General features: G+C 49.7%; 1 protein-coding gene across 1 annotated transcript; it reads right to left on the bottom strand.

Moving 5' to 3' along the window:
* Positions 1-319: 319 nt before the first annotated feature.
* On the bottom strand, positions 320-27,227 carry JAM3 (junctional adhesion molecule 3). The gene is made up of 9 exons (XM_048968249.1): positions 27,121-27,227; positions 7,665-7,730; positions 6,649-6,762; positions 5,820-5,972; positions 5,396-5,598; positions 4,881-4,980; positions 4,167-4,296; positions 3,360-3,414; positions 320-2,751 (listed from the first exon to the last, which is right to left on the bottom strand). Exons 1-9 carry the CDS (start codon positions 27,164-27,166, stop codon positions 2,716-2,718), a joined length of 903 nt encoding a protein of 300 aa, XP_048824206.1. The 5' UTR covers positions 27,167-27,227; the 3' UTR covers positions 320-2,715.
* Positions 27,228-27,752: the final 525 nt, after the last annotated feature.

The raw sequence follows: 27,752 nt of genomic DNA, 5'->3' as shown, positions 1-27,752 counted from the left end.
TTTATTTATTTTGTTCCCCTCCACTGAAGTATTACTTAACTGCTTTACATATTATCTTACTGAGAGTCCAATTTTATTTCCTAATTTGTAGCTTTTGCTCTGTCCCAGAGCAGCATGAAGATCAGCCCTGTGAGCTCTGATCAGTCTCCTATAGAAAGAATCAAGGACCAAGAACTGATGACCAGTAATGTTGCCTTGGACCTCCTGCAGCCCAACTCAAGTGAGTGCTCTGAGAGAACACTTCTCTTCCCCTGAATTCAAAAGAGAAGCCAGCAATTAGCTTATTTCTTTTAAAAACAAACACAGGAAAACCCACAGGAACGCTTTAGAGCTCGGTATTTATGTAAAACATTCTTGCAAAGTCATACATTAGTACAAACCTAAAAGTTATTCACAATGATACAGGTTCCATCCATCAGATCTCATGAGCTGTGCTGGGGGATCGTCTCCCCTCCTCTCGTTAGAGATGCCACTGTCACATGGAAAGATATAAGTTGTGATTCTTAGTTTGCAGGCTTCCCCCATGAAGGCTGCCTTTGGCTCATAGCAAAACTAGATTGTACTCCCAGAGCTACCCCAGCTCAACCATTTACCTTCTCTTCCTCATTGAGAGTATCCTACAAGCAGCACAGAATGGTGGGTGTGCAGAAAGGAATGTTGTGCTCACTGCTGCTGTAATGACGAGGGGCAGCATGCAGCTGGTGAACGCCACTGTGTGCCCATCTTAAGGTTGCCAAAATGAGTTGAGAAGTAGCCATGGTTGTGGTTATGGAAAGAAATTGCTGCCCTAGCTTTAGTTTTGCTTTCATTAGCAAAAGGAAAAGTGGTAATGTTTAATGTAGGTAAAACAAATGCAGCAATGGCATGTCCAGCAAGGCAAACAAAGCAGATGAATGCAGAACGCTTAAAAAATAACACTGACAGTCCAAATCATCAAGTATTCAAAATACTGTCTACATGAAAAGTTAAGACAATTCATATTGGAAATACAAGAATACTAAATTATGCTACATTTAAAAAACTTCTTAAACCACAGCACAGTTCTAGTGTTGCATCCACATCTTGCAGTTTTAGGCAACCCACTGCTTTCCAACACTATCAACTCATGCATCAACACGAGTTTCCATTCATTCTCTTTAATGCAAAGAGAACTAGATTTCTTTTTTTATTTTCCTTTTACCATGGAGAGAAAAGTTGCAACTGACACTACAAAAGTGCTTCTGTGTTGACCTTTTGCTTTCCCAACTCCAGAAACAGTTGCTTGGCTATGCCATCTAAACCTGTAACGTTGCCATAGCTGTCACAGCACCACGTTAGTGCTTCAGGGAAGTTGCAGAGGGGGAGCAAACAGTAAAGTCACTCTGTCACCTTGTTGGGACTGAATCTAAAAAAAGCCATCCCTGGATATTTCTTGCAACAACAAAAACAAAGTGTTGGTCACTGGCAAGAAAAGTTCAATGTATAAAAAAGTTGAGAGGTCCTGCCATAAATTTACAAAAACTATCCCTGAGTGACTCTGTTCTGTGTCTTGTAAGACCTCCTGTGACAAGGAAATTGCTGAGGGTAGCTTAAGAGGAAGGAGATGCTGTTCTACCTGCAGGTTTGTGTTACACTCTGCAGTAACACTGATATGCTCTGACAGTGCCATACTATAGCAACGTTTGAGCTCTCCTCTGTAGCTTAGAAAGTAAAAAAATAGCCACGTTACTTAAACACTGCTGGCATCACGTATTTACACTTTAAATAGAAACGTTACCTTTTCTGAAGTAATCAAAATAGATCTTTGCAAAAAATTTAGCATGTGGGATTTTACAAAAGAAAGGGAGAAGGTTTAAGAAAAAAAAAAGCTTGAAAAGGTCTCAGTACCTTTTGTAGGACTCTGGGCCCACAGAAATATTTGGCTTTGATTTTCCTGGAAGGGACGACTGAGCACTGGGTTCTGTGCCTGCACTGTAAGCCTCTTTAACAGGCCAGCAGATGCAAGAGGGAAGCCTGCTTTGCAGATTAGAATGAGGGGTTACCTGCGTGCAGTGAGCCTTCTGTAAAGCAGCCAGCAGCAGCAGTCCTGCAGCCTGATGCTGCCTGTGTTTCTTGTTAAACAGAGTGATGAGTAATAAGTTGACAGAAGGGCTGAGAACATTAGTTGTGTTTGCTGTATGTGTGCCTCTCAACCTGTCAGGTGCACCTGAACAGTCATAGTCAAAAGCACAAGACAATCACAAGTCACAGCCTGGCCTGGGCAGCAAACTGCTGCGAGGAGGATTTCCCCCTCGTATAGATAAATGGGCAACACTTATTCTTTGCAGTCCTACTGCTGTATCAGCACCTTTTTTCCCCACTAGTAATGTCTACATAACGCTGCTCCCTGGTTGGTTTGCACACTGAGGCTGTGTCCCTGCAGCACAAAGAGAAGGCAATTCCACAGACTTCCATAGCACAGTCTCTTGGGAAGTATTTATCTTCCTTACTCCAAGGACAGGTTTAGGGGGTCCTGGTGGTGTCCTTGAAGGCAGGGGAGACGCAAGTTGGGCAGTGAGGAGTTGCTTTAAACTTTGGCAAAGAAAAACAAAAGAGATACAGATAGCTAGCTATCAAGTTCTTGTGTGTTCCAAACTCTTCCAAGCGCACTTAATTCGTCTTTTGCTCTCGCTTTGAGTTCCTGGAGGAGGTATTTTCACACTTGCTTTTGCTGGTTTGCAATATTCTTTTGGCATCTTATATGACAAATGAAGATTTGTGCCTGAAGTCGCCCTGCAACAAAACAATTCTGGGTGTGGGATGGATGTGGTGGCATTGCGGGCACCCCTTATTTCCTGCTGCCCACAAAAGTGGGATCACTGAGCATTGCAGCCAGCACGTAAGGAGGAGGAGGAGGCACCAGTTATACCCGTTGGGTGCTCCCTCTCCCCTTCTCCCATACCAAGGTGTGGCACAGTGCTTCCTCATTCCCTCTCCAATATCTCTGCTAATAGGGAGAGGCTTTTTTTCTCATCTTAAGCCGAGTGATCTAATCAAATCCCAAAATGCAAATTCTCTCATAAAAGTATCATGGCTTGCCCATTTAATCCAACAAAACTCATCCTGGGGGGTGTCAAGCTGTAAGAGAGCTGAGACAGAGCAAAGCTCTGTCTTATAGCTTTTGGCATCAGTTGCTTCAGGCATCTTAAACTGTTCATCATTTCTAAGGAAATGACTCAGCCTTTACCCTTCTGTTTTCTCCCTGTTCTAAATCCTTGTTTCTCAGTGGTGTTTGCTCTTAGAAAGTCTATAGGCCCTAAAAAAAACCCCCACCCTGGTAGTCCTCTGCCCACCTCTTCCTCTCCAAAGCAGAGAGATGTTAAATGCAAATCATTTGTTACCTCATCATCTGTCCGGATGTAATTAACACCATCGGGTTTTGCTGGAGTCTTGTAGCTGAAATAAAGGAAAAGATCTTATTTCTGAGACAAGGCGATTGCAGGATTTGAGAGGAGGTGCTGAGAAAGAAGAAAACAAGGAAGAGCGGCCCAGTGAACAGAAAGCAGAGAGAAACCTCACAACACTGAACACGGAATAAATGTATCTGCTGAGAATCTTGCTATTTACATACATTATCTCTTCTGCAGATTCTGCAAGAACATCGAGGCTTGTTTCTGATCTGTGAGAAATTCCCACCTTCAAGTGCTAATGCTGTTGTTTTTAACGTTCTAATGTGCCTTCTAGAAGGCTTGTTTTTAATCCCAAATTTAGGTTCCGAGTCACAGCTAGCAAGATTTCCTGCAGAGTGCCTACTCTTTGGCATATATTTGCTATGCATCTCCTCATGCCTTCAGCTAATTGTGCAACGAGCTCTGCTTGCTAAGTTGTAGACCTCTGTATGCCAACAGCACGTTACCTATTGGACAAACACCTACTGCTGTTTAATTGTGTTGGTCCCCTCTTACTGTGAAAAATATGAGGATGTTAAAACACAGCTCCTGTTCCCCTGTCTGGTCCCGGTAGTGAGCACAGAAGGAATGATACCAACATTCTCCCTGAGGCACAGAAACCTTTGGTGCAGTGCTTGCAGAGGGGATCTGAATACTTTGAGGACTGTAGTCTTTGGTAGGGAGCTAAGAAGAAATATACAAAGTCAAGCACTGAAATACACAGTGAGGTGGCAACAGGAATGCTGGATCCCAGCTTACCTTTCCCCACTCTCTTTACTGTTTGCAAAGTAGCCTCTCCTGTAAGCACAGCAGATTCCGAGAGTGATGAGCACCAACACTGCCACGACCACCAGGACTCCACCAATTATCCCACCAATGTTGAGGTCATCTGGCAAAGACAGAAACCACAATCCAGCAATTTTCTTAAGGCAGTGACAATATTCTACCTCTGCATGCACTAAAATGACATTTCATACGTGTCAAACTGCAGAAGTTCCTAAGAATTATGAATTATTTCCACTCTGGAAGGACTCAGAGTCCTTCCACAGCACAGAGAGCTGCTCTTCTGGTCTAACAAAAGGGAAAACTAACAAACTTTCCTCCTCTATTGCCTTGTGTGTAGCAGGTCCAACCACATCGTTCTCTGATTGCTAGTAGTTAAAGATTCTCTGATCTTCCTTGGATAGTTTGGATCTCCTCGTACCATCCTCCAGATACTAAAATGCTTCTGGAAGCTCTTTGGGTTGTGAAGAGTGAGCTACACAGCAGTACTGCAAGTTTTTCTCCTTCAATGCTATTCAGCTTTGAAAATGCCATGCAAAAACCTGGTCCTGATACCTTCCTGGAAAAGTCAGCTGTGTCTGGGGCTAGAAAGACACTCTAGGATGCCCCCCTTCCCTCCCCATGATGATGGTGGTTTATTTACAGTGAAATATTAATTAACATTGTCAATAATTACATAGAGCCACTCACAGACTTCCATCTCCTGCTCCTCACACTTGGCAAAGCCAGCATCGTTTGTTGCAATGCAGGAGTAACGGCCCGTGTCACCTTTGTGCACAGCATGAAACACCTGGGGAGGAGGGAAGGTGGAGGGATGTTTAACGTGCTGAATGTGTAAGGGTTACTTTTCACGTGTTAGAAAGCAGGGCCAGAGCTGCTGTGGGGATTCACACAAGGACAAGATTATTTCAGAGAGGGAATTCTCTGCTTCGGCGAGCCAGCAGTACAGCAGCAGGAGGGAGCAGCTCTTTGCTGTGGACCATGAGATGTTCTCCTTCCCTCTTTCTAAAGATGCAAGTGGACCACATGCAAACAGCTAGGTTTTTGTCACATTCATCTTCCCTTTCCAAAGTCATTCAGATCCCAGAACAGCAAACCTTCCAACTATCCCTTCCTAAGAAGCCATGCAATGACTTTTTTCCGAGCCACTCCAAAATGAACCTGCCCTGCAACACAAGTCTTGATTACATCCACGAGGACGTTACCAGAGTGCCTGTGGTGGGATTCAAGCTGTAGGACGAATTCTGGAATTTGGCATTTGATTTTGTGTCTGGTGATAACGGCTCGCTGTTGCGATACCAGCTGTACGTAGACTTGGGGTAACCTTCGTTCTCGTGGCAGTGGAGGGAGGCTGTCTTACCCACAGGTACAGCTTTAGGCACCGTGCATCTCGGAGTCACGGGTTTCACTGTGGGAAAGACACAAGCTGTGTGAATGATACTGCTGAGCACAAGGCAATGACTTTGGCATGCTTTGTGAGGTGGCCGTGCTACAAAAGGCACCAACACCTCCAGCTGTTTCCAGATGGTTTTAAGCAACAAGATTCTGTCGAACGCCAGTTACAACCCTGAGAGAGACTCTTCTGTCAGCTAGCAGCGCTTGCAAAGACAGCTGGACCTGGAGCATTACCTTGGACTGTAAGCTGGATATTTATCTCATCTATGGTTTTGGTATCAGAAGGTGCTGCCACTTCACAGCGGTAGGTGGCCGTGTCCATGCGGGTGGTGTTTTTAATCACCAGTGATGTCCGGCTCAGAATTTCTGCCCGAGTTGCAAAGTCACCTGATAGAGAGGAAAGAGAGAGAAAAATGTCAGGAGAGCCACGCAAAGTAACTTTAATGACCTGAATAAAGTGGTTGACTGGAGGCCAGAGAACCACCCAAAGGAATGTAACATGAAGAGCCTTTCTCTCTGCATGACCACAAAGGAAACCAGTGCTGCTAAGCATGTAAGAGAATGAACTGTGAAGCACCACCCCAGAACTCAAGAATTGGCAAAACTGGACGTCCACGTCAGCCTCAGATCTTTTGGAAGGCTCCTCTGCATGTGGCTGTTGGTCCCATTTCAAGTGACCACTATCTTGGAGTAGTTCCAGTTGCATTTCATATGGAAGGATCGCAGAGGTCAGCATCTGGTCCCGAGAGCCCAGACATGCAATGACCATGCAAGGAGCAAGTTCTGGAGAAGGGAAACTGCAGCATTGACTTTCATGCTCGTCTCCTACACAGGATCTCCCTCCAGCTCTGGGGCTCCTTACTGAGAGCAACCAGCAATGACCTGCCAGAGGGCAAAGAACATCCTGCTCTCCTTCCACTTTGTGCTTTGACTGCTGAGCTCTAGGTCCAGAAGAAAGCAGCAAGACAGCCAGAGATCCTTCCTCTCACAGACTTTTCTGTTCTCAGTTCTATTTGTTGCTGAGGCTGTTTGGAAGTCTTAAGAGGACAAAATGTCTTCATACCCTGCATTTTATTGTCAAAAAACACATAAGAGGTTTCGCCATCTCGGATTTTCTTCCACTCTATTCTGGGATCCGGTGTTACGGTTGATTTAATGATGCAGGATAGCTCAACACCTAGAAAGAGAAATAAAGGGAATACAGATGAATAGGCAGCAGCTGTATTTTTGTTCTGCTTTAAGCCGTCTCACACGCTGTTTTATTAGGAGATGCTGCCCACAAAGCAAAAGCCTTCTCTTTCATGTGCCTCACAAACAGAAACACTGCTGGGTTCCAGGAGCTGTTGGGGAAGATGGACTTTGGCCAGCAAAAATAATAGCTGTACAGATATCAAGTATGGAGAAAAATGAACACACTGTTCTCTCCAGGCTCTAACGTATGGCAAACAAGACCTTATGACAGGGTGAGCCCACAGCACTGTCTTGCTGCTAATCAGAGCATACAGTGTGAGTCAGGACAGCAGAATCTCCCTGGGTGGTGTCTGGTCATCTTCTGGCAACACATTGTCTGCCTGAGCGTCCTGGGGGCCACGGTGCCCAAGGAAAAGCTCAAGGCATCCCATCCCCATGGAAGGAGGCTTTGCCATCTCCATCTCCTCCACAGAAGGCAGCATTGCAGCACAGCTGAGTGGTGGCTCACGCCGTAACACTGCTTGCTTGTCTCAGGACCAAGATGTAAGATAAATTTCCCCAACCCCCTTCCAGTGTACTAATTGCAAGGCGACGGCCTTTCCTCTATTTGGGATCCAGTTCAAGAAAGCACTCAGGCAGCCACTTTGCAACGCCGATGGCTTTCAGGGGACTTCAGCACACTATTTCAATCAAATCTGTGCAAAACAGAGAGAGATACATATTCCTAAATGCTCTGCTGAATCTCAAGCTCTCAGCAGCCCTGCCTCACCCAAAAAAACAGGTATCAGGAGCAACAAGACAAGCTTTTCTCAATGGTTTGGGTGCAAAGCTCCAGGCAGAGGGCAGTGCACGGCAGTGTTGGGCAGCCTGCAACCCCACAGCACTCACTCTGGAATTCCTGCACCACAGGCTTGGTGTTGCTGGATGTCAGCTCCACGGCCAAGAGTCTCCAGCCTGGAAAAACAAACAGAAGAGAATAAGAAATAGCACAGCTCATAATTCACCCTGTAGAAGCACATCGTCTGCTGGGAAAAGCTCTCCTCCAGCTCTGAGGGCTAACTTCCCTACATAGAAGCTGTTCCGTGCTACCCATGCCAGTCCAGCATGACAAAGTTTATTTAGGAGCTGTGGTGTAAATACAGGAAAATGTAATTGTTGGAAGCAGCAATTAAAGAGGGTGATTAGCATAATGGCACAAAACCAGTGCCAGCACAAGCTGCTACCCTGTGCTTCACACTTATGTAGAGGGCGAAGGAATTCTCATTCTGGTGATGAGAGAATGAATGTATTATTCTGCAAACAAAGCCAATGATTGGGAAGAGGGGGGAAGCAGGTGGGTCTGAAGGGCTTTGGTCAGTTCCTAGAAGACAAAACGTGCCAGCTAACACACTGACTGTACCTTCAAGTGTTTTGGGACTCTGTGTGGTACTGTAAAACACAAGGTAGAAAATGATGAAAGGGCAGTAATTCAGGAGAGACCAGAGAAGTTCAGCACTTTGGGTAGAGTTCCAACCCAACCCATACTGGGACAACAGCTCTCTTGTGCCACACTGCATCCTCAGAACACAACTGTAGCAGAAATGCTGAGTCCTGGCCTGAAGCAGTGATGGAGCACCTGGTGGGAAGGCAGGGCCAGCCCAGGGCAGCTCAGGTGCATGCAATGTACTGAGTGATGGAAGTGATGGAGCCAGGATCCACCCCTTCCCAGCCACCATTTAAGGGTTGGCAGTGGAGGTGATGGGGTCTCACTGGAGATCCCTGCATGCTTGAGGCCTTCTAAAGGTAAGCAGCTCTTTTATTTTATTTCTGTCCCCAAGGCTGCTGCATTTGAGCAAGCCCTCACTTGCTGCAGCCTGGCACTTTGCTACCCTGCTGTCATTGCTGCAGTTTCCATTGCATTGCAGCAACCTATTTCCTCTTCCTGCCCCTCCTGCTCTGAACTCCAAAACGTTTCCCATTTGTGCAGCCCTTTTCTCCCTTTTGCATGTTATTTTCTTTTGAAGACTCTGCTTTCCTTGTCTTTCTGCATTTCACCAGAGCAGGTACCACCAATACCCATTGCCTTCACCAAGCATCTAATCAGCACAACAAAGATGATTGAAACAAGCTCCTCAGTGACATGAAGGCACATGTTATCTAAAGGTTAAGATTCTCTTTGAGTAAGAAAGTCATAATAAACCTGAATCAAAAGCAGAAAAGGCAGCTGTAAGAAGAAAAAAAGAGATCTTCAAAATCACAGCCAGACAGCTGGAGATTCCTGTGTGCCAACCTCCTGGATGGAAAGCTTTTGGTTGGAGGGAATAAGTGACAATGCAAGGGCAAAGTGCCTTTGGTGGAGCGGATCAGGCACCAGAACAGCAAGGCAGAGCTCTGAGAAATGCCCCAAAGATGCTCCAAATGATGCTCCTTTCCACCTTACTGGAATGTTCCCTGCCAGTTCTTACCACCTCTCATTTGCTCAGTGTGGATGCTTTGCTCAGTGCCTTGGTTCTCAGCTTTTAGGCCCCAAATACCTTTGGGGAGAGCTACATTTGGGCAAGGTCTAAGAGCTGCCTTTGTGCACAAAGTCACTGTTGTTCAACAAAAAGGCGGTGGGGGATGCAAGCTATGAGCCAAGCAAGCAGAGCTGGTCTTAGGGCCTTGGCACCCTTCCCCTTTGTGCATTTAGGGCCATGGAGGAGAAATGCACGTGGGAGAAATGGGAGGAAGAGGGACATGACAGAGCTTCCTTAAAGGAAACTTGATGTTCCTGGCTTTTTTTCTCTTGCTCTTGTTTACAAGAGATCATTTTTCAGATAAAAAATGTGCCCCACCAAATAGATAACATGATAACAATCTGACTGAAGTACTTCTGGTCTCTGAAGGTCCCTTCTAATTGAGCTATTCCATTCTATCTATTCTGTCCTCCTACAGCCCCAGCACAGATGGAAGTGGAGATGACATTACCTCAATCTTACATTATCCTAAAGAAGCTAAGGCAGCACTTCTCCATGAGATGGGGACTCCATCAGACTCTGCCCCATCTCATTGCTCAGAGGTTAATTCCCAGCAGCATCTTTCCTTTCCCACCCATTAAACACAAAAGCTTGAGGTCTATCCCTCAGGCACAAAGCAGGATGGCAACAAATTTTAGGCAGAAGCTGAGTCCTTGGGGGCTGTGCAAGAGACTCACATTATTACACGTATTGACTGTGGGCACAGATCAATGCAGCTGCTTAAATCACCTCTAAGCCAGATTTATTCTTCTGCATGTGGCACAGGCATGCTCTAAATAACGAGATGCCTGCAGCTGCGTGGAACAAAACTCCCCAGAGACCACCCAGATTGTAAAGCAGGAGCAAAACATCTTTACAGCTCTTCTCAGCATCACTTGCAGGTATCCCTTTCATACGGGTCTCTGCAGGGCTGGAGCAATTTAATGGAGGCAGTGCTTTCCAGCTGCCAGCACTGTGCTGCAGGAGCAGGGCAGCATCTGCTCTATGTCACACAGCTCTGTTGTTGGCACTGTCTCTCTGGTGATCGTGCTCGTGCATTGCTTTGTGTTACATCATCCTCATCGGGGGCAACTGTCACCCTTAAAAAGTTTGTTCCAAAGATGTTCCTTTAGGCATCGTTGGGCCCAGTGCAAATAAGCAGCAAAAGCTCCACGTTATGTAAATCCCACTTCAAAGGCCTCAGCACCAGGGCTGTGCAGGAGAGCTGTGCACAGGCATGCACTCCTTCCCAGAGCAGCATGCATGCCACAACAGAGGCACCCACCAGATCTGTATGTACTGTGGGCTCAGCCAGACATATGGTTGAATCCCAAATGCCATCAGCTCTCCAAATAGAATCCAGGACAAGGCAGTGAAGTCTATAGCATATTCTTATGGTGCTTCTTTTAGCTGAGGAGAGCCAGCCCATGCATGTTGCTGTGACTCATGGTATCTGAATCACTTCAAAGCGCTGCGCTGAACCTACAGAAGAAATAAACTTGCAGCTTTATAGACAACTAGGCTGTGTTAAATCTCCTGTCTCTGCATGGGGCTTAATGCAAAGCCTGACCTTCTGTTTCCTTCCACCCCGATCTCTTATCTGCTTAAAAATTCAAGGCAGAAATTTGAAGAAGAGGTAAAATATTCCTTATGTGCTACAGACAACAGCAAAAGGATGACCAGGAAAATACGAAGTTGCTGCCAAGAGGCTGAGCTGCAGCACAGCAGAGCCCTGTGCCAAGGGTGCAGTTATCTGATACGGTAATTTTAGCTAATGCACTGTTAGGCACAAGCAGTACGAAAACACACAGCTGTATTTAAACACCCACCCACTGAAGGAACAAAAATACGCCTTTCTTGAGGTGTCCATCAGCCATGAGCCGCCGCTCCATTTGCAATTCAAAACGCATCATCTAAGCCATGTGGGAATGCTGCAATAAGCCACACGCCTTGTTAAGCATCTCTGCTTTCTGGATGGTTACTCTGTGCAGCAGCAGTGCCACGAGGGTGAGACTGGTAGGTGTTAAAAACCCATCAGCCCGACGCTCTGTGTGTCAGCACCTTTCTGAGCACCCTGCCTGCATTGAGAGATGGAGTGGTGGGGAACAGCACAGAGGTGATGGGGGCAGGGGGTGTGAGATGAGCTGTGCTATCCGGGCAGCCCAGCTGACCCCAGCACGGTCCATGCATTGGATGTGCTGTGTAGGAAGGGAAATAGCTGTTCTATTTGTGAGAAACCCCCAGAGGGACAGCAAAGGAAGCCCGCAGTGCTGTGCTGGGCTGGATAGGAGGAGGAAGAGGGAGGCCAGGTTCTGTGTGCTGCTTGCTTTGAGGAAATGGGAGAAAACTGAAGAAAAATCCGACCTTATGCACAACAAAACATCCATCCCTTTTTCTCTTCATGATTCAGGCTCTTTTTCCTCCTCTCTGTCCCCAGTGCATCTCACTCCTGTTCCACAATGCAACCTGTGTTGGTGCAGCCACGGTGGGGCAGGATGGGTGATGGAATGTGTTATAGGAATGAGACCCCAAGAAATGCTCAACCTGCTCTGGCTCTGCAAGCTCTGAGGTTTTATGTTCTGACTGTGCCTTGGCTTCTGTAGCACCTAAAAAGACTTAAATCTATCTGCGACATACATAAGCCTGAATTTATATAGGGTCCATACATGTGTGGCCAGGAATAAATGGCGTAGCTCATTCTTACTTTCTCAATGATGGTTATTTTAGATCTGCCTGGAAAACCCTTGGTCCATCTTGCTCTCATGCTGATGAGGATGGCTTTGGGAGAGCAAAGTCAGCACTGAGGATGGCTGGGGAAGCAGCCAAACAGAGCTGCACGCCTTTCTCCTACTGCAGCTCTCTGTCTGCAGATGCATTTGTAGAACAAAATCTTAACCTGTTTAATTCACTTAACTTAAACCATCACCTTCAAGACCTGACTGTATTTGCTGCAGATGAGGCCCATTGGCATCCAAACCATGCACACAACCTTTTTTTTTTTTCTTCCCCTCTTGTACAAGAGGATTTACTGTTCTACCTCCTAATCAGACAGCAAAGCCATTGGTACACAGCCAGCCTATGCACCCACACTCAGTTGTGAAACAAGTTGCTAGCAAGCAGATACAGAGCCCTCTTAAGACCAAAGCTTCTTCTGTAGATAACCATTCCTCCTCTCTCCCATGCAGGGAAGGAAGCACAGGCATTTGCCCTGTGAACACCACACGGTGCTTTCTGATCACCTCCCAAGATCTGGTTTCGTCGTGCTGGGTTGCAGTTGCAGACATGCTGCCTCCAACGTCCATCTGACAAGGGCTTCTGGAGGGAAGAATTTCCCAATCTTCGGTTGTGGCTCTCCTCAAGGCAGCACAGCATGTTTAGAGGTGAGATATTAAGGCCTTGCATCTCTCTGCACTTTCACAACCAGGCAGCCTATTCTCACGATCGGGTTTGCTCACCATCAGATTTGGCCACCACCTGCTTTGCAAATCCAGAGGCCCATGCCAGGAGGAGGCATCATGAGCCACGTGCCAGAGCTGTCTGAACAGGTAGACTTCAAGCTTACTCAGCACCTTAGCAGACACATGAACTCTTGGCTGGGCATGTTGAGCTTGGACATTGTTTACCAGTCAATTCTTGTGCTCTCTTCTCCCTAAGAGATGCTTTAGGAGAGGCAGTGCTGAGCCAGGCTGGGAACGTGGACAGAAAGCTCCCAGCTGGCTGTGCCCACATGTCTGCTGAGATCCCCATGGGCAGAGCTTCCCTGTGACCATTTTCATCTGTTAATGGGCTTTACATTCATCAGTTAAGCTTTGGTCCTCCCAGATGCAGTGCCCCCTCCAACTCAGTCCCATTTCACTGGAGGAAGAAAATGAGTAAGGAATACAGCATGCATATCAGTGTGCAGAGGATGCATGATTATGAGATCTGGGAGAATGCCTTACAGCAGCAAAATTAAAGGCTGGGAACAAAAACGGTGAGCACTAAAGGGAAGTAGGGATATCTACACAGGGCAAACTTGAAACCAACCCTTCCTGCCTATTCCCACTTGCCTTCCATTGTTTCCCTGGGCAGCCCCAAGAATTACCATACAGGCACGTCCTACATTATTTCTCACTTCAGCAAGTCCCCTTCCTCCCAAAAGTGGCAGATGCTGGTACCAAATTAGTGCAAAGTGGGAGGGAACCAGCTGATAACTGCGATAAGAACCAGAAGCAGTGGTCTCCCTCCCTCCAGCCCTCTCCCTTCCTCCCAGCTGGGCTCCCATTGCAGCAGGCAGATGTTAGTCTCTGGGGTAGAGTCAGGTCAGTGATTCACGACAGGGAGCTGCGGCCAAGATCAGGGAGACAGAAGAAACAAACGGGAAAAGGGACAAGTTCCATTTTGGCTTTTGGTTTTTTTTAATCTGATGGTCTCGTGTGGGAATTCGACTCAAGCGCTGCAGAGAATCTGGTCAGCCAAAGTGACATTTTCCAGGCTGAATGCCAGCCAGCACACAGGCTTGGTCTCAGCAGGTATTTGACTTTGGGAACTGGGTGCTCCCTACCTGCCTGACCCCAGCTTGTGATGAGGACACGCATATCAAAAGCTGCCTGGAATGCAAAGACAGGAACTAAGCGGATATGCTATCAGCACCAGGCTTTGCAATGCTCTTTAGTGTCTGGCTGTGTCCCAACCATCAATACAGAGACTCGCAGGGTTTTAGCCTATAATCCTCTATTCCTCTGTCTGTGACTCTAATCTCCTGATCCTCCGTTCTCCTCCAGTCTACGGCTTGACCAGCAAAACACAGACCTGGCCTTCTGCTTATCAGAGGCCAACAATGTCATCTTCCTGAGGAAAGTGGGAGTTGGGAAGAGAGCAGCAGTCCTCAAAGATGGGAGCCTCAGGTCTCACACACAGCTGTGCAGGCAACGTGTTGCACAAAACATGTATGAGTGAACACATGAACACACATCTGCCTGTGGGCTTGCTACCCAGAGCCTGTCTGCAGAACTGCTGCTGGTGAGAAGGGGCCGTACGCCTTCTGCAAGGCAGCTCTGCAGCAAATCTCAGAACAAAGGATGCAGATTTACAAGGGAAAAAAGCACTGGGCAGAAAGCTGTGTGAGCCGTGGGCCTGAAGATGTGTGAGCTGGAAACACTGCTGCGGGGGCAGCCCTGATCCGTGCAAGCAGATCTGAAGAGCTTCACCTTGTCAGCATCAGCCAGCACAGGCTGCAGAAGGGAGTGCAAGGCAGGTCCTGAAGGAGAACATCAGGATGGAAGGGCAGCCTGTGTGAAATCACCGACAGACAAAGCTGAGGGACCGGGTGCAGTGAGAGCACGATTAGGGAGATGCTGGCCTGAATGAGCAGGAGGAAAGCAGTGCGATGTCAGAAGAACAAGGGAGAAAAGGGAAGAGTCATTCTGCATGTCCCAGCCTGGATCCCTGACCAAGTTTGTTTAACAGAGCGGAAACAAACCTCGGCACGGAGAGGTTAAAAGCCTCCTTGTCCTGGGGGAGCTGAACGAGCCACACATCCGAGAACCAACTTCTCCCAGACCCTGCCTTGTTTTTCTCCTCAAACATATCTCTGCTATTTTTAGCAGAGCATTTTCTCAGCCGAATGCTCCCAGCTGAGTGCTGGTCAGGGGCCCTCGTCCCAGCGAGGCACAGCCCAGCATGGAAGGTTTGCTGCTCCTGTCCCCACCATCCTGCAGGCTTTGGGGTCTGCGTGCTGAGCTGCCAGGAACGTCCTGGCATTCCCCATGCATGTGGTGCAGGCAGGGCGAATGCTCTCACAACCCCAAGCAAGGGGCTGCAATCCAGAAGCAGATGAAGAAGAGGGTGGACTGTGCTGGTAACCGTCCTCAGGGTTTTACTGAAGGGTATGAATGATGGGAAGGAGATAGAAAGAAATGATTAGGCTGACATTAATAGCAAGATTTACTTCTCAGTGCTAAAATCTATTTGGATTCCTTCCAGCACCTCCGAGGGAAACAGTGGAAGCCTTTTGTTCATAAAAGTTGCGACTAAAATCGGACTGGATAAAGCTTAAGGAAATACCTCTCGGAGGACAACCCTGCCTTGGCTGCTGGAAACAGATGAGGTAACTCCCTTCCTCTCCTCTGCTTCTCCCAGGCCCCTTGTTCCTCCTCAGTCAAAGTGCTAACCTGTCCGTCAGGCCATCGCCTGGCTGCTCAGCCTGCAGCACAGAGCAAGCTCAGGATGTCCACCCGTGTGCAATTAGTGATGTGCCAATTAATGTCTGGGACACTCGGCGGGGAAGCAGTGCCTGTAATTTCTTTCATTTCCAGCTTGACTGAATACCTGCCTGCCAGAGATGGGCACATAAATCAAAAGGCCAGACCAGGGCACACGAGTGGACAAATTGAATACAGCAGGGATGAAACCCTGGCTTGTCTGTGCTAATGTGCAGTTACAGCTTTGGGGAGCCTGGATGACTGAGCGCTTTCAGTGCTATGAATGAAAGGCAGAGCAGCAGCAGTCAGTGACAGCAGAGGAGATCCCTCTAACAACGGCCCCTTCTTGGTCAGCGTGCCTGTCGCCTGCCTGTCCTGGAGACATGTCAGTGAAGCAAACAGATTGGGAACATATTTGCACTCCCTGCAGCAGCACAGAAGCCAGCCCTGACAGAGGAGAGCAAGCTGGGCTCTTTTCTGCTCCTTCTCTCAGTGCCAAGTTTCCAGCTCTGCTTGAAACCTGCAGCCCTGCCTTCCTTTGGCAGGGGAGAAGGGAGGGGACAGGCAGGGTCAGGAAATACTCAGCTTTCGGCTCATGCTTGCAGCAGCTGGCTACAAGAGAAGGCAGCAGACTGATACAGCCACACACCTCCAAAAGCCCCACAAGAGATTAAATCTGGCACTGTGCAACTTCATCCTCCTCTCTAGCTAAGCTTAAACAAATGGGCCCGAGAAGAGCATTCACCTGGGCAGCCTGCAGATGCTGCATAAAGGCTTGTCCTTCCAATTAAAACCTTCAGAAAGTTTTTCCTAGCCCAGCAGGAATCCCAGGAGCCCAGAGCCCCTCTCTCGACTTTCATGCACGTGTTCAAAACCACGGGCACTTAACCTTTGAGGCTCCCTTGAAAATCCCTGCGATGGCACTTTATGGATGAGTATGTTTCCCCTAACATCTGCCCCCTCTATCAGATGCTGCCAGAACCTCTCTCCTGGCTCTGCTCCCAGCTGGAGGACAGACAATGGCCATTTGAATGCAGTCTCCACTTCCCCTCCCAAACAGCCTGGGGGAGATGGCACATTGGAGCCAAGGCAGCACTGAAAGCACAACTTGCCAGCCAGCCAGCGACAAGTCTCTCCGGATCACGGCCTGCCACTTCTCTCCCAGTGCAGCTGAACCACTGGCTGCAGTTGTTACTGGACATCCAGGTCAGCTCTGCTGGGCACTTACTCCTGGCAGCATCCAGCCAACCACACCGAGTCTTCTCAGCACGCTGCTGCAGCTCTGAATAGAGCTGAAGTCAACTCTCCTGCTGGATTCCCAGCTTTGCTGGCGAGAGCAGTGGGTTACAGACCTCTCCTGCACCTCTCTGCCATGCCAGCTCTCCTGGAAACATGCTGCTCACCTCTTCTCTCTGCTCACCTAATTGCCATTCGTTGACCCAGGCAGTATTCAGGGCACAGAGGAGCAGTTCCACCTGCAGGAGGACTGACAGGAGGTCAGCCAGAGCTGGCTTGGATCCTCCTAAAGAGCCACGGCTCTGTCTTGCTAGAGATAGCATTGCTGCTTGCATCCCAGAGCTGTTCAGCCTGTTTGGCACTATTGCTGCTTCAGAGACTACACCAGAGTGAGAACAACCTGTCTAGACATCAGTTAACTTCCATCAAATCCCACTGCCACATCAAAGCACCGCTGCAAACTGGCTAAGTAATAGCCCCTGCGCCAGCCAGAGGCACTCAGATCCATCCCACCGTGCTTCAGAGCTCCTCCTTAACCTGAGCACTTCTGAGAGCAGGGAGAGATGGGATGAAACACCTCATTATGGGACCATCAACAGAAGTGATGATGGCTGCTCAGGCTGTGCCTGTATCCTTCTGCTCAGCAGTCAGAGTGGGGTGAAGTCACAGCAGCTCAGGGCAGCTCTTGAGAGACCTCGAACCCATGGGGGCATCAGCGTGAAAGGAACAGGAGAAGTTTTGGGTCCCTTGAGCATAAGTTACCTGCAGTCAGTGTTCTTGGGAAGCTACCACCAGCCCTATGCAGCCACTAAAAGAGCACCATCTAGCTCATTATTTTAATAGGGGTCCTTTGAAATACCTCCTGCGTGAGAGACAGCTAGGAGAATCCTGTCTGGCTTTCTTCTATCTCAGGCAGAAACAGCTTTTATTTAGCAAACTGCTGCTAACAGCTCCGTCTCATTAGTCAGTGTTTAGGGAACCAGGCTGCAATTGTTCTGAAGCCTGGTGTTGCAGAAAGCCTTGCTAATGAGGTCTAGAGGAGAGATTCCTCCTGACAGGCCCACAATGACCCAGAAATCCTACTTAATTCCCCGTCAGTGAAAAGTGCTGAGTAACAGCAAGGTGCAGAGGCACTGGGGGCTGATCGCAGAGCCAGGCTGTGGCCTCTGTTCACACTTTGGGCTGTGATGCAACAGCTCCAGGGTACAGCCCCGGTGCTGCTCAGCTGTGTGCTGCCTCCCCAGGCTGAGCAGAAAGGAGTCTGGAGTGGAGATCTCTGTTCTGTGCAATAGGAATTACAGGATTAGGCACTTTGAAGCAGCCTGGCTGTAGCTAGGGCTCTTCTGAAAGCTCCTCAATGGCAGCAGCTGGAAGTGGGCTCTGTGCAGTGCAGCAGGGTTTGGCTCCTCTGGATCAGGCTCCCTTACCAACAGTGCCAACAACTCTGCCAAGAGCTTGACTCAGCAAGCTCAGCTCACAGCTGTGCCCCGCAGCTCCCAAACTCCATCCACACAGCTCCATCAACCACACACAGCCCTGGGAGCAGCATCCCCTACCAGTCACGGGCTCACACTGAATCCTCTGGTGGATGTGGGATGAGCAGCAGCTCTGCTACGGCAGTGTGTGTGCCCTGCAGGTGCTGTTAAGCTTCTCACATATTCTGCCATAACCACTACTCCTTATTTTTCCTCGGAGAAAAATGCAGCAGGCTGGCACAAGCTTGGTCCACAGGCATCCTGCTTTTAAGTGGTTTGCTTTCAGCAAGCAGAGCCATGTACCATGGTGAGGAACCTCTGGGCTGCATGGCCCAAGGCCAGCTGGGGGAGAAGATGAGGTACAGGGACCCAGCTGGAATGCAGGCTGCATGCAGCTGACCTTCTAGACCATCCCCAATAAAGATTCTTGCAGGCATCTGCTTGCCACCTGTTTCAGCCAGCAGACATGGGACTAAAGCAGGAATTCTGGACTTGAATGCACAGTCTGTTAAAGAGTGGTCTAAAGACTCTCACCCACGTGAAGCTCTCGCTGATGTATGCTCCATAACAGAGCCAGTGCAGAGGAATGCATCTTTGCCCATCGTGTGCAAGACTGCTACTCCCATACCACAGATGCATCTCTGTGTTTAAAGCACAGCTCAAATCCACAAAGAACTGCTGCTCCAAAAATCACCAGCCAAAACAGTGTCTACAGACAGTCCTAAAGTGACTAATGATCTGGGGAGCCTCTGTTTCTGAACACCCACTCTGAGATGCTTGGAAGCAGCATGATTTCAAAAGGCATCAAACGTGCGCCCTTCGGGTCAGCTTCCTGTTAAAAAATGTCAAGCAGAGAATCTAAAATCACCAGCCACGTTGGACCAGCTATGGCTGCCAGGTCACGTTGCTTTTGACTCTGTTTTCCAGCTGACACCTCAAGCCAAGCTCCTCGAATGTCAGCTCCAGAAGAAGGAAGGGCTCTGAAGTGGAGCTCGCTCTGCATCTTCCCTGCTCTGCTGGCACAGGGGAAGGATCTGCCTCGGAGACATGAGGAAAAGACATATGCTGTGAAAGGAAGGACCAGCTTTATTTTACCAGCCTGTGTTCCCACCAGAAATGTGCTTTAAAGACTGCCTTGCAAAGTAGGAATTAAATCCAAAGGTGCCTGTGCGTCTTCCTTGCTGTCATCCCATTATCAGTCATCTCCAGCCTGCTCTGAGTCAGAAGATGAAAGGTTCATAACACCACTTATCTTCCCACTTAAGAACATGCTTAGCAGCTTGCTGCTAAAGGAGGATCCTCAAGCCTGGGGAAGCAGCTGTGAATTCTGCAAATGGGTTCCCTGGCATTTCTTTGAAGGAGATACTACTTCTCAATGAAGGATATGAAAGGGAAACCAGGGAGTGAGGAGAAAAGGGAAGTCTTTGTAGCAAAGAAAGACTTTGTGTCAGGAACTTGAAGCTGAGTGACAGATGTGAGACCTGCGGCACTTGTGGGTCTCAGAAGTGACCGAGGATGAGCCAGGAATTAAAAAGCTCTTGGGAAATATTTAAGCAGCCAAACTTTTTTGTCACCAGACCACAAGAAGCTCCAAAAACACGTTCTCCTCGAGACTGTGCAGCTCTACAGCCAAGGGAAGGGATCCCATTACACGATGCAGGCAGAACGGCTGGATGCAGCCCAGCTCCAGCTCTAACAGCTGAGGCCAGCTCACTGCACAAGTCCCCCGTGCCTCTCCCGCAGAGCCAGATAAGGGATAAGCCTGCTGCCTCATCTCTGAATTTGACCCTCACCTCCTCTCTTCATAGAGCTAATTGTTATCGCAGCGAACCTGGGGCCAGCTTGCTTTGCTCCACGCTTAGCAGCTGAGTCAAGCCCTCAAAGCTGCCAAACAGAATCTGTTCCAAATAGCTGCAGAAAGAGGAGGCTCGAAGAGCCTGCAGCAGAACCACAATCCTGCCCTGGTGAGGAGAACAATTGCTATTGTGGACCGACAGCAGGCTGCTGGTGGGCAGCAAGCACGCCTTGCTGCTGCATTGAGGAGAAGCTCCCAGGCCCTCTCACATTCACAGAATGAGCTGGAATCTGGAGTTCCCTCTGTCCCCTGCCTCAGCAACCCAGCATTGCTGACTTACCAGCCCTGCTGACCTGGGCTCCGTGTCAACCAGTTCAGCTGTTGACATGGAGCACTGAAGATGCAGTTGGTAACTGGAAGAGGGAGCGCCTTGCAGTCGGCTGCCAGCCACAGCGCAGACTTCAAAGGGCTTATCTTGCCCTGTGTGGGAGAGCATGCAGTGCCTGCGGGCAAGGACAGCTGTTTGGCCAGGCCCATCAGGACTTCTGAGGGAAGAAGAGAGAAATCAGTACCTGGTTTGACCCTTTCAGCATGCGCAAGGCAGGCTTGGAGGCAGAGCGGTGCGCTGCCCTGTTATTTATGGGATGCTGAAAACTGGCCAAAACGAAGGGAAAACACCAGATACTAAGGATGCTCATCAGCTCACTTAGCTGCATCTGCCTGAGGGAGAGCACAGAAGATTCAGGTGGTGATTACAGGGCACTCTGGCTTTCATCTCAGACCAGCAGCCCAAAGGCAGCTCCACCAGCACTGACCAAGCCACAGCCAACTCACAGTGACTGGCTGCTGCACAAGGAGATAAGCCTGCAGCTCCTCACTCCCTGAGAGATCAGACCAGCCCCATCTATGCACTGTATGCAATCTCAGCAGAGTAGATAAGACCAAAGGAGAACACAAAGCAACACCTCCTGTGCTGTAGGAGCTCCTAGATCGACAAGTTGATCCACGGTGGTTGCAGCTACCTTGTTTCATGACATTCGTGTCTATTCCTGCCAGCAGATCATTCCTGCTAATGAGGAGCTGTGTATTATTCCCCTTAACTTGGCTGTTGGTCTCTGGACAACTGAATACATCAACCCCCCTCACCCAAAGGTTGAGGACTCCCACAGCTCAGGGCTGGTCCAGAGAGACAAATGATTGTGCAGAGCTGGGACTCCCTCTTCTAAGATGCAACATGGATGCAGGTGACCTCACCATAGAACAGATGTCATCCGGGCTCTAAAAATCACTACCTCCAAACAACATGATGGGTATAAAGAAATATTTATCTTCAAGCTTTCGCAGAGCTCAATGCAGAAGAAAAAGATTAAAGCAAAGATTTAAGCTTAAAATAGCTGTCGATAAGATCCTTTTGGGGGATAAAAGCTATTTTGCAGAAGCAGAGGACATTGCAACACCTTTCCTGATGTTAACTGGGGAAGCTCCTGGAAACCATTCAACAGTGTTAGCAGCCAAAGCACCTCAGGAGGAAGTCCATTAGCAGGCAGCAATCTCCTTAATGGATCCTCTGGGTATGTGCAGAGCTACCTTGCCTATGGATGCTCCATTCTGTCTGCTGCTGTGATTCAAGAGTTGTTAGTGCAGCCACAATCATCCAATACTGTAAGGAATGCTTGTAATCTTTCAGGAAGCCCAACAGCCCAATGAATGGGGATGTCAATTGGTGCAGTGAGGTGTTGTTTGCTTTATACAGACCATGCAAAGCCAGAGCTGGCTCTTTGGGAGCACTGCACTTCTTCCCTTGGAAGCACAGCAGCCAAGCTCCAACCCACCTGCAATCTGCTGGCCCAGATCAGGGAAGGCAGATCTCAAGAGGTTACAAAGGTGGGGATTTTTCTAAGAGGCCGGGGGTGTTGGAAGCACAGCCAAGTAATGGCAACAAATCCCCTGAGATTTCCGTGGATTTCTGCAGCTCAGCGGCAAATCTCACCTAGGCCCCAAAATGTATTTTTAATAGAGCAGTCAAAAATCTGGACGTGTTGAGCGTTGCCAAAGCGTTACCTTTCAGCCAGGTGCCAAAGACGTGGCAAGTTGCTGGCAGGTTGCAGTTTGCAGGCTCTTCAAAGGAGCTAGCTGCTTCCAAATGAATTAAGAGGACTCATTAAGAGGACTTTTCTTCACCCAGAGGGTGGTGAAGCACTGGAACAGGTTGCCCAAGGATGCTGTGGATGCCCCATCCCTGCAGGCATCCAAGGCCAGGCTGGATGTGGCTCTGGGCAGCCTGGGCTGCTGGTTGGTGACCTGCACACAGCAGGGGTTGGAGCTGGATGAGCACCGTGCTCCTTTGCAACCCAGGCCATTCTGTGATTCATGACTCTTACAAACCTGCTGACCTTACTGTGGTTGTAGTAATCAAGGACAACGATGGGAGCAGGTTAGAATGCGTTCTGGCCTTTACTCTGAAATCCTGGGATTTATGATTAAAAAAAAAATAACATGCTTGAGCATGATCTGAACAGAATTTAATTTCATCTACTCCACCTATTACTGCTCTGAAACCTTCATTTCCCCTTGCAGCTGCCCACGTTAAGCCCTGTGCTCTGCCCTGCATCAGGGCACTACATAACCCAGAGCACAATGCCATTTTTACTGGCAGCTGAATTCTTTTTTTTTTTTCTTAGATTTTTCCTGGTCTCACTTATTTAAATAAAGGAATTGCTCCTGCATCTGCTGCCTTGTTTTTTTTCTGCCACTTGTCAGGTTTGCAACATGCAACATCAAGCACAACCTCCTTGGACGGCCAGTGCAGCAGAGGAGCTTTGAGGAACACCCTCTGGAGCCCTCCCTCTGCTTTGTCCAGGAATTTGGAAGGCCTGCCTTGGGATGCTGCTCTAATGAGAACTGGGCACCAGCTCAATTATGCAGCTGTCTTGCTGGTTTGAACTTCCAAGCTGTGCGTTGGACAGCTGAAGCCCATCAGAGGAGTCACACAAAGGCTTCTTACAGTGAGAGGCGCAGCAAGGCAATCAAAGGCAGCTACTGCTGAGCTCGAGTGCTAACAGACCCACAGCTGGCTGTTCTGGGGCAGGAAACGCCTTGCACACACACCTCATCCAGCACTGATCGCCAGGGAAGCCCTCTGGAGCTCCATGTGTATGAAATGAGGAGCAGGGTTTGGTGAGGAGTGGTCACCCATGGGGCCAATATTCAGGCCATGCCCATGGGGTGCCTCGCTGTGCCACCCCGAGAGCTGTGCCCCATTGCCAAAAGTCTCTGAGAGCATCAGGTTGTGCAGACAGCCCTCTCACCCTGGGCTAATAGGTTAATACAGGGCTGGAGTCTTCCAAAGGGTGATAAAGAAATACAGACCTGAGCTGCTCCAGATTTCTTCCATCCATCCATCCATCCATCCATCCATCCATCCATCCATCCATCCATCCATCCATCCATCCATCCATCCATCCCTCCCTCCCTCCCTCCCTCCCTCCCTCCCTCCCTCCCTCCATCCATTCTGTCCTCCTGACACTGACAACTTGCATTTTCAGCGTGGGAGCCTGAGACCTCAAACACAACACCTACCTCCTCTGCCCCCAACTGCTGGCAGAGCCATACCCACACAGTAATCCAACCCCTTGGGTGAAATGAAGACTGCATCCAGAGCATTCATTAGCTCAATTAACGCCATTAAGTGGTTGTTAGGCTGCAGCCTGACTGAGCAGGGAGTGGGTTTCACAGCCACTGCGATGCTCAGAGCTGTCATTCTGAGCCATTTCCAACAGCACAACACTGCTGATACTATGGGGAGCAGACAAACACACCCCTCATTGATTGGAAGAAGGTGGTGTGACTCATATGCTAGCTGATAGCGAAACCAGATTGAGCGTGCAATTATCCTAATTAATTTCATATCACGAGTTCATCTCTAATACACACGGTGGCTTCAAAGCAGGCCACCAGCTTTCTGCACAGAGCAGCTGAGAGGCATGTTCAATCTGGTTTTTTGGGACTTGGGATCTTGCACAAACGTTGCTAACTCCCTCTCACCACTCCTAGGATGCCTGGTAAGGAGTGCTGGAGCTCCATCAGGGTTCAGCACAAACAACCACGAAGCATTCTTAGCTCTAAGTGTGCAACAGGGGGCCAGCTCTTCTGTACCAGGCACACGGGCAGCATAGCCTGCAAGAGAAACTTAAATCATCACCCATGGGAGCTGTGGGGAAAGCAAGAGTGAGTGGGGAGCTGGCAAAAGATGGGGGCAAAGCAGCAGGAGATGCAGAGCAGCCATTGCCTGTATTTCTGAAGCTGGATGCAGCAGCTCATGCTGCTGTATTTAATTGTTTAGGTGAGGTCTGGCAGCCCGACCTGTGTTCCTGATGCAAACCCTCAGCATGGGGATGGATAAGTGAAAAACAACCCGGCAGGCGGGGAGACCCGGAATTCAACCCTTAAAAGAAAATAAACACGTCAGTGAGGAACCAAAGTTCACCATCGGGGCAGCATCTCTATCCTCAGCTCCTTCTCCCTACAAAAACCCCACTTTTGACTCTCTGGATCTACTCGTGCCTCGATAACCAACTAATTCCCAACAGCATTCCGAGCAAAAAGGAATGCGCCGGTGTCACGTTCTTTGTCAACAGCTGTAAAGCTGATGGGATCCAACAGCTCTGCGGTGCTGGTGCCTGAATAGGAGCACCAAGCCCTCCTTAGGAATTTTTTGGAAGACATTATTAAGCATCTGATTTTGGCACTGCTCTCGGAGCTGATTGTCCCGCTCTCTCAGTGCCTGGTGAAAAGAAAGCAATGCTGCAAATAGTTCCCATCAGCAAGGAGCAACATCAGCAGCAGAGCCAGCAGTGTTTGCACCAAGCAATTCGTGGTGCTGACAGCTGATCGGAACAGTTGTTGGTGGCTGAGACAGATGGACCTCATATATATATATTGAAAAAAAAGGGAAGTGAGGACTCCTATTTGGTAGGCTGAGAAATGCCCTTTGCACCAAACCTCAGGGTTAAAGCACAGGGAGAGCTGAGCTGAGCTTTCACGCTGCAGCGCGCTGGGGACCCATCCTTTCCCCCCAGTGAATGTTTTATATTTATCAGGAAATACTTGTGAATTTTGGGAAGGGCTCCACAGTTCTGCCCTCAGTCTGACATGTGAAATCCTCCAGATCCAAACGCTGATTTCCAAGGGAAGGTTGCAGCAGACGGAGGCATCGAGGCAGGACATACAGTGGATGTCGGTTACAAGCTCTGCTTTCCACCACTGATGCTGATAATTTCCGCCAGCATAATTATGGCCGTGGCATTTCCCTCATGTGCAGAATCTTTAGATGCTTTTAGTGCCTGGAGCGGGGTACACACTGCACTCACCATGCTTCACTGCCTTCTGTTTCGTGGCAGTGCTTTGAGGCCATGCCCAAGAGTTGGGTCCATTCTGGATAGAGAAGCACAGAGGCCATCCCTGCTCTGTAGTCTAAGAAGCAAACTGAGCTCCTAAAACAGTTTTGCAGCATCTCATTGGCCTTGTTGCCTTCCTTCTCTGACAGCCAGCGGGCTGGCATTGAACACAGCCCTGTGGGACCACCCTGCACCAACCCTGCAGGTTTCAGTGCACCTTTAATGTGGGATTCCTCCCAGTTCACTAACACAAGCGCAGTGCAACAAGAGTTTCTGTCCCCAGGCTTCTGCCTTCCACTCTTCCAGGCTTACGTCTCCAAATCTGAAGAGAGCTGGAAGCCATTGCAGGTTGAGGCACTGCAGAACCCACTGTGTTTAAATGGGGAGCAAACCCTCCTGCCTGCCAGATGAACACTCCCAGGTGGAAGTGTGAAAGCAGCGGGGTCTGCCTGCATTTAGCAACTCCAAAGAAACACACAAGTAGTTGCAGCTTGTTTCCAGGTTGCTGTCTTTTAGGCCTGATTCAATAGGACGCTCAAGCACTGCTCCAGCACAGGGGGAGGAGAGGAAGGTGCTCTGCAGCCCAATTGCGAGAGAAGTTGGGTGAAATCTGCTCTTTTTCCTCGCACAAATGGAACACCCAAACCCAACGTTGGGACCTAGATGACTGTGATGCTCCAGGTACTCACAGTTCAGCCTCAAACACAGCAAAGTGAGCAGAGCCCCAAGTGCACGTCTCATTCCAGTGGAATGTTCACATCTTCTCACCCCTTCTCTTAATTTTGGGGGGACCCAAATCTTAACGTTATTGAAAGCCCCGAAGTCTGAAAATCATTAGGAACTGAAGAATTCCTTTGTCCTTAGATAAACTGGCTGAAGTATTTCGATACGCTCCAGTCTGGAGCTGACCCCAAGCAGTTATTAGTGTGCACAGCCCCGTGTATCTCAGTGGCTGAACTTTCCAAGCCAGTTGCTGATTGGCACTCTGACCTCCCTCCATCCCTTCTCCTTCTGCCGCCTGCTTGGAAGGGGGGTCAATGGGAGCCCACCGGCTGCTGTCCCCCCCTCTTCATCCCCCCCGCTATTAATAGCCAGACAACAAATGAGCCCAAATTCATTCCTGAGCGGAATTAGCAAATGTTTTTGCAATTAAAACTGCAAACATTCATGCGGGCCCCCGGAACAATAGGCGCCTGTGCCTGGGCTTGAATAGGGACTAGTGTCCGCCCTGCCCGCCTGCCGAGGCTGCACATTCCTGGCACCCTCAGCCCTGGACCCGCTCTTTGCTGAGCTCCTCGCTGCCTTCCCCCTCTCATCCCATCCCACAGCTCAGCGCCCCTCGGGGTCCGCTCTGGGATGGAGGCAGCGCATTTTTCCCATCACTGCTCACCCCGGGTTGGGACAGGGGCAGAGCATCCTCACTTCGCCGGGACCCCGATCTGAACAGCACGTCCCTCTCGTTTCCCAGGATCAGGGCAGCACGTCCCCTTTCCTGTCCGGTTTCGGGGCAGCGCATCCCCCTCGCTCCCCGGCAGCAGGGCAGCGCACCCCGTTCCCACCCGGGACGGCGATCAGGGCAGCACATCCCCCTCGCTGCTCGGGATGGCGATCAGAGCAGCGCATCCCTCCCCTTCCCGGGATCGGAGCGGCGCATCCCCGTTCCCGGCCCACCTCCTCTTTCACCGCATCCCTTTCCCCCCACTTCTACGCATCCACCCCGCATCTCCCCCGACTCCGAAGACCTTTCGGAAGATCTCCGGGTCCATCCCCGACGCCCGGCACTCACCGAGCAAAGGCAGCAGCAAGAGAAGCGCCGGCCGCCGCAGCGCCATGATGGGGTGTGCGGAGCAGAGCCCTGCGCCGAGCCTGCGCAATGCCCGGCCGGGGGGGGCGGCCCGGGGGCGGGGGGTGCCGCGCTGCCGTTGCTGCGGTAACCGGGATGGGAGGTGCGGGACCGGCGCCTGGCACGGCGGGGCTACGGAGGGAGGCGGCCCCAGGGGTGGGGATGGATTCGGTTCATCCGAGCTGTGCTGTGAGATTTGGGGGGAGGTTTGAGTGTTTTTGAGCGGTGGCGACTTAAAAAGGGTCGTTCGTGGGGGTGTGCCTTGCGAAAGCTGGCGGAAGCTGTGCAGTGAGCGGCAATGCAAACTTTTGGTCTGGTTAAGGGAAGGGAGAAACGCGAACAGCCATCGGGATCGCGGAGAGAGCTCCGCTCCAGCAGTTGGCCGCATCCCGTGCTGTGCTGAGCGAGTTCACCCCGAGTCTCTGTACGGTCCTCAAAAGCATCTCAGAGCCTTTTACCTTGAGACACTTCTCAGCACTGGGCGCTCGAGTCCCTGCTCGTTTGGTCCCCTGCAAGAGCCGGGGTCAGGCTGGATGGGGCTCTGAGCACCTGATGGAGCTTTGGGTGTTCCTGTG

The sequence above is a fragment of the Lagopus muta genome, chromosome 22 (assembly GCF_023343835.1).
Source record: "Lagopus muta isolate bLagMut1 chromosome 22, bLagMut1 primary, whole genome shotgun sequence".
Classification (NCBI taxonomy): Eukaryota; Metazoa; Chordata; class Aves; order Galliformes; family Phasianidae; genus Lagopus; species Lagopus muta.
Note: the sequence above shows the minus strand (reverse complement) of the source record. Positions and strands in the feature narration are given on the sequence as shown.

Excerpts from the sequence above, each read along its gene's own strand:
- JAM3 (XM_048968249.1), bottom strand. The coding sequence starts at position 27,166 with ATGGCGCTGCGGCGGCCGGCGCTTCTCTTGCTGCTGCCTTTGCTCG. Across the intron at positions 6,763-7,664 it reads TGTGGTGCAGGAATTCCAGA|GTGTTGAGCTATCCTGCATC; the intron begins GTGAGTGCTGTG and ends TTCTCTTTCTAG. Across the intron at positions 5,973-6,648 it reads TTTTGACAATAAAATGCAGG|GTGACTTTGCAACTCGGGCA; the intron begins GTATGAAGACAT and ends CCTCTCTATCAG.